Source organism: Tupaia chinensis, unplaced genomic scaffold, assembly GCF_000334495.1.
Source record: "Tupaia chinensis unplaced genomic scaffold, TupChi_1.0 Scaffold144326_1, whole genome shotgun sequence".
In the NCBI taxonomy this organism is placed as follows: domain Eukaryota; kingdom Metazoa; phylum Chordata; class Mammalia; order Scandentia; family Tupaiidae; genus Tupaia; species Tupaia belangeri.
The window spans coordinates 382,528-389,030 of record NW_006204184.1 but is presented as its reverse complement, the minus strand read 5'-3'; the positions used below and the strand labels follow the sequence as shown (position 1 = coordinate 389,030).

The following is a 6,503-nucleotide window of genomic DNA, read 5'->3' as shown; positions in this document are numbered from 1 at the left end:
GCTGCCCCAGGGGCCTGCCCTCTCTGCAGGCAGGGCCCGGGGCCCTCCCGAGGGCGACTCACAGCTCCGAGGAGGAGACGTACGGCTCCAGGATGACCATGGGTGAGGTGGGCGGGCGCAGCTTGCCCAGCGCCATGATATGCTCGAAGGTGATGTCGGTCTGAGTGCCGCTGTCCACCAGCTGCAGGTCATGGCAGGGGCTGTCCCCCCGGGGGCGGGGGCTCCGTCTCAGCACCTGGATCACCAGGGGCTCCTTGGAGGAGCGCAGAGCATCCAAGGTTTGCTCCTGAGACAGCTTGGAGAGCTCTTTCCCGTTCACCTGCGGCAGAGACACGCCTCTCAGGACCGGCTCCTGCTCTGTGCCTTTGTCCCGACAGAGCCCCATGGAGCGCTGTCTGGAGCTCCCCTCCCTTCCTTCTGTCCCTGCCCTCACCCGAACCTGCTTCTCCTGCTGAGGGCTCCGGGTCCTCAGGGTCAGGGCTCAGGGGGCTCAGGGTCAGGGAGGGGATATGGGGAAGATGGGTCCCTAAGGATGCATCCTCCAAGTGGAAACTGAATTATAAAGAGAAAAGGCTTCAGCCCACAAGAACCCCTCCTGGGATCGCAAGACCGCCTCTGGGTGGCAAGGCAGGGGCCCTTGTACAGCAGTCATTTCTCAGGCACCTGGTCCATTCCCTGTTGAATCCTGACCCCCAACAACCCCCTGGGAGGTGCCACTACTGCTCTACTTTTCAGACAAGAAACTGGGCCTGAGTCAAAGTCAGGAACCAGGACAGACTCCACATGGAGTGAGAGGTATTACAAGTGGGGTCGGGACCTACAGACGAAGCAGCGTTCCCCACGACCGTGGTGCGGTGGGAAGGGCTGGAGGGCAGGAGGCTGGAGGGTGGCCCAGCAGGATGGAGCAAGGAGCTCCTTCAGGCCTGTGGATCAGCACTGGGACTGGAGCTTCCGAGGTGCCACACCCTACCTGGGAGAGAGGACTGCTCCCATGAGCAGGTGGCACCTGGCCTGTTTTGTGCAGAGAGAGGGTGAAGAAGAGGGGGAGACAGGTTTGCGGACAGAAGCAAAGTCCCCCACCTCAGCATGACGGTGCCAGACAGGGAGCTGGCGGGACAGGGACAGTCGCGCATCACACACGGGGCAGGCACAGCTGTGCACACAGAGGGCTACCTGAGGAAAGCCGGGCTGTCCACAGGTCCCTGGCCTTGCAGCAGCTCCCGATTTCATGGCACCCCTCCCTGACACACGGCTGGTTCCCTTTCTGTTCTTTACATCTTTGTCATTATTTAGGATTTCTACATCTGCCTTCTCGAAATTTTCATGTTCTGAAAAGAGTGTTTTTCTAAATCATTTTTTAATGAGAGATTTTTGCTATACTGTACATGCGTTCACTGGAGAGACGGAGAGACAGAAAGCGAGAAATCACCCCCCAGGGGGGATGGTCACACAGCAATCCCTTCTCCTCTGGGGATCTTGGGCACACACGCACATGCAAGCACTGTGAATTTCAAGCCTCCGGGTCTGGGACTCGAACCACGGTTGGCCATATGAGAGTTCAGCGACGTAACCATTATGCCACCTGCTGGTCCCTTGAAACCAATTTTTAAGGGCATTTTAGAAAATCAGATTAGAAGCAGAATTCAAGCCTGTTTTTCGCGGCGCCTCAGGGATCAGCAGCTTCAAGATGAAGCTAAGTACCTCTCCTTCCCTGCCACTGGCTGCCAGAAACTCCCTGAAGTAAGCGATGAGCGCACTTCGTACTTCTCACGAGAAGTGTAGGGACGCAGAAGCTGCTGGCGCTTGGGTGAAGAACAGAAGGTGGCGGAAACGACAAGCAAGCTTTCCCCAGAAAGCGAGTGTCCTAACCCACGCCGTGTCCACCCGCTACTGAGGGAGGGACACTCCTGGTACAGACCACGGAGAACTGGCGAAAGCAAACGCACATCTGTCGGGGTTACACTGTGGATGCCAGTCTGAGTGTTCTCAACTTGCTTATTGTTAAAGACGAGAGAAGGACATTCCAGGACTGACCGACACCACGGTGCCTCATCACCTGGGGCCTAGAGAGCTAGCAGAATCCGAAAGATGACGGTGTTCGCCGGCACGTTGTGAGAAAGCCCGTAAACGAACACGGTAAGGAACCTAGGACCCAAGCGCCTAAGATGCAGCCACAGGACGCCGGCCTGGGGCCCTCGACTGCCTCCTAAGAAAAGTGTGGAGGAGGCAGCAGAATGTGCTCAACTTTTGGCCAGAAGAACAAAGAAGGCTAAAGAAAAACGCCAAGAACAGACTGCCAAGAGACGCAGGCTGTCCTCTGAGAGCTTCTACTTCTGAGATTTTATAAGAGCAACAAATAAATAAGATCAGATCTAAAATCTGAAAAAACATCAGTCAGATTATAAAAGAAACACAGGCCCGTAGTAGAACATTTTAAAAATAAACAAAAGGGACCAGACAGTGGGACAGTAGGGAGATGTCACATGACGCTCTATGAGGGTGACCCGTGTGGGAACACTCCAGGTTCACATCTAGGGACCTCCCAGAGTAAGCTGTCACACATGTGCCCAGGATCCAGGGCTGGCTAAGGCTGGTCCCTGCCGGGATGCTGTCTGGCCCTCTGGTAAGCACATATGCCCTATAGCAAAACTTAAAAAAAAGTACCACCGGCCTGTGGCATGGAGGTTAAGGGGCTGGATCCCCACATGGCTGACTGCCGTTTGACTTCTGGGCCTGGCGGCTTGGGAAACACACCAGGCCTGTGACAGCGTGCACCCAGAACAGGACAAATGGAGAAGGGATTGTGGCAGGACCACCTCCCGCGGGCAAGCACACATGCCCTCTACCAAAATGAAAAGAAAAATGCTTCAAAGACATATTTTGGGGTACATTTATCCATTTTTCAGACATAAATCTTTGGGTAATCTGTGGTTGTCATATTAGAAAAAAAATTTCTTGAAGTGTCATTTTTGGATCAAACGCCACAAAAATGAGGGAGGAGAAAGCTAGCAAGTGGGGGTGAGTCTGCACTAGTGGCTAGGTAGGAAGACTGGTTGGGGTTGGGTGTTCCCCACCCCAGGTAACGCAGGCAGGAGATCAGTGGGGGTGTCTAGCTGATTAAACCCCACTGGACACAGCCAAGGAGATGACTCAGTGGCCCAATCAATAATCAACCCACATAACTTAGATTTGTAAATTATAAACCTTGGGACCAGCAGGTGGCATGACTACTTGCTAGGCTCCCGCGTGGTCAACTGTGATTTGAGGCCTGGACCCGGTTGGTGGCTTGAAACTCATGCCAGGTGCGTGTGCATGCGTGCCCAAAATCCCAGGAGGAGAACGGAGAAGGGAATGTGGCGTGGCCATCGCCCCTGGGGCGTGATTTCTCGCTTTCTGTCTCTCTGTTTCTCCAGTGAGCACATGCACCCTAGAGCAAAAATCTTTCTTTCTTTCTCTCTCTCTCTCTGGTCAAATTTAAATAAATAAAATAAAGTTTAAAACAATTCTTTAAAAAATTCTTTGTCCGAAACACCAAGAACCTGGCTATCCTCACTGTAGCCATCCAGCCGAGGTGTGCTGGGGAGAGACCCCCCGGTGGGCTCGCAGCAGAGAATGCGGGCAGAAAGGGAGGGCAGGAGCCCCATGCCTGAGACCCTAAGGAGCTGGAGGGCAGGAGAGGGAATCCCAGCCTGATCAGATCCTGTAGAGAAGGTGGGGTCTTTCTCTGTCTCTGCCACATGCTGTCAGAAAGAAAAAGGAAGAGTCGGGAGCAGGAGGTGAAGAGAAGCTTAAGGCACGGGATCCCATGTGGCAGGCTGCACGGTATGAGTCCCAGACATGGCAGTTTGAAAATCACACTGGGCACATGGGTGTGTGCCCAAAATCCCAAGAGGAAACTGGAGGAGGGACTGTCGCGTGACAGCCCCCCCGGGGAGTGATTTCTCACTCTCCCTCTGTCTCTCTGGTGAGAAAACATACACTATAATTAAAACAAAACAAAACGAGTGAGAAAGGGCATGGACGGCAGGAGTGTAGACAAAGGGTTAGATCCAGAGCCAGGGCTGAGGCTGCACAGGAGGCCCACGATTGAATTCCAGACCTCCCTGTGCAAGCTGGGTGGGCCAGGCTGGCTAGGGCTGGGAGTGGGTGTGGATCACAGGTAAGGACCTGCTGGTATCTCTCGCTCCTTCTCTCTCCATGTCTCTAGCAGAAGAAATGAGTGAATAAACTTTCATTTCTTCTAGAAATGAAAATGGGAATGATCAACCTTTGTTGTTCGTTGTTGCTATAGGGTATATGTGCTCACTGGAGAGAGACAGGACACAGAGAAAGTGAGAAATCACCCCCCAGGGTGCCAACCCCTTCTCTCCATCCTCTCAGGATTTGGGGCAGACTCACATGGACCTGGCATGTTTTTTGACCCTCTGGGTCTGGGACTAGAACCATGCAGTTGCCATGTGGGATTCAACCACCTTAACCTTCACACCACCTGCTGGCCCAACCTTTAAAAAAAAAAAGCTTTATTTAGTTTTATTTATTATTATTATTTAACTAGGCTAGAGAGAGACAGAGAGAGAAACTGAGAAAGCAAGCCACCAGATCTGGGACTCGAATTGCTGTCAGCCATGTGGGAGTCCAGCGCCTTAACCACCATGCCACCTGCCAACCCCAACCATTGTAATTGTAGAAACTCAGCTAGGTGTGTGACACTGAAAACAAAAGCGATAAATACACCACCACACTTTGCTGTTGTCCGAGCTCCTGGGCTCCTGGGGTCATTGTGTCGCATGTCCGCATGTCCGAAGGGTGGAGATAGTTTATGAATGACCTGACAGTGGTGCCTTGAAATCAGCTGAGAGAGGGGTATTTACACCACAGACATAGGCAAATGCTCCAAATCTCAGCTTTTTGTTTCAGAACATTCCAGCTCACTATTGTACTTCAGTAGAATCAAACAGGACGGACCAGGAGCTGCCTGGGGCTCGGGTGGGAGAGGCCGCCTCCCCAAAACTCTTGGGCAATGCATGCTCATTGCCTGTGGGATTCTCGCTCAGGTGACAGGAGAATGGAGAACTGCAAGAATGTCATTCTCCCTGGAATCATTCCCCAGCAGCAGTGTTGCCATGGAAACCGGGCCCAGGCACTGAGAAGAGCTGCAGGGTGGGCTGGTGGGGGCTGGGATGTCAAGAGGGGGATGGGCAGGTTCAGCCTCAGCCTCAGCACCTCAGATCAGGGGCCATCAGAGTGATGGCCTGTGACAGCCAGGCTGCTCCGGGCCCAGGCTATGGGGGGTGGGTGGGGCAGAGAAACCCAGAGACAGGGAGAAATGAGACCCCTGGGGAGAGGGTGATGAGTGAAGTCACATGGGGTGTAGGGGGACACATGTTAAGGAACCACACGTGACCTTCTACCCTTCCTCTGATGACAGCAGCTCTCCCCACCCAGCCCCCAAACGCCAGGTACCTACTCCGCACCTCGGTCTCTAAAACACATCGAACTCGGCTCTTGCAGCCCAGGCCTGCATGCCCCAGACGCATGCCCTCCAACCCACACGCAGGGCCGCCACCCCGGACACACCAGGACCCTCTGCACACACAGCTCCACCAGTTCCAACAGCTGGGACATGAGAGAGCAGTGCCTTCACGGTGTTAGCGTACAGAGGAGAAAGTCTTAAGATGAAAACTGGGCAAATGGAAATGGTGTACAGCTTCTAGATAAACAAAAACAGCACATGCAGCTGGCCCTGCAGCCCAGTGGTTGAGGGAGCCAGATCCTACCTGGCACACTGCCCACTTTAAATCCTGCCCCGGCAGCTTGCTAAAAACCCTGGACATGGGACAAGCAGGTGATGTGGTGGTTGAGGCCCTGGACTCCCACATAGCCAACTGAGTCCCAGACCCAGCGGCTTGAAACTCACACTGGGCATGTGCGCAGAATCCCAGGAGAGCAGAGGAGAGGGCACTACAGCATGGCCAACCCCTGGTGGATAATTTCTACTTTCTGTCTGTCTCTCCAGAGAGTGCACATACCCTATAGCAAAACATCTTAAGAAAACAAACCTGAGTGCATTTGCAGGTGTGCCCAGGATCCTTACCAGATGGATAAATGGAGAAGGGATTGTGGTGATACCATCCCCCTGGAGGGGCAGTGCTTCTCACTCTCTGTCTCTCTGTCCAGTACACACACTCTGACAATTTCAAACAAACAAAAGACCAAATCCAGGGACCAGCAGATGGCATGGTGGTTAAGGTGCTGGACTCCCACAGGGTTGACCATGGTTCAGCTCTCAGACCAGACAGCTAACATGCTCACTTTCCCTCTTTCTCTGGTCGAAAAAAAGAATTTTTTTTTGAGAGGTTTTTGCTACAGGATATGTGCGCTTGCTAGAGAGACAGAGAGAGATAGAGAGAGAGACAGCAAGAAATCACCCCCCCAGGGGGGATGGCCACACTGCAATCCCTTCTCCTCCATTCTCCTTTCGGGATCTTGGGCACACACGCACA

At 53.4% G+C, this 6,503-nt stretch overlaps 1 protein-coding gene across 1 annotated transcript in view; it reads right to left on the bottom strand.

The window, feature by feature from the left end:
* The window catches only part of PDZD4 (PDZ domain containing 4), a 23,046-nt gene extending 22,730 nt beyond the window's left edge, over positions 1-316 (bottom strand). The window contains 1 exon segment of the mRNA XM_027767573.1: positions 84-316. Within this exon segment, the coding sequence (XP_027623374.1) occupies positions 84-136 (53 nt within the window). The 5' untranslated portion in view covers positions 137-316.
* Positions 317-6,503: the final 6,187 nt, after the last annotated feature.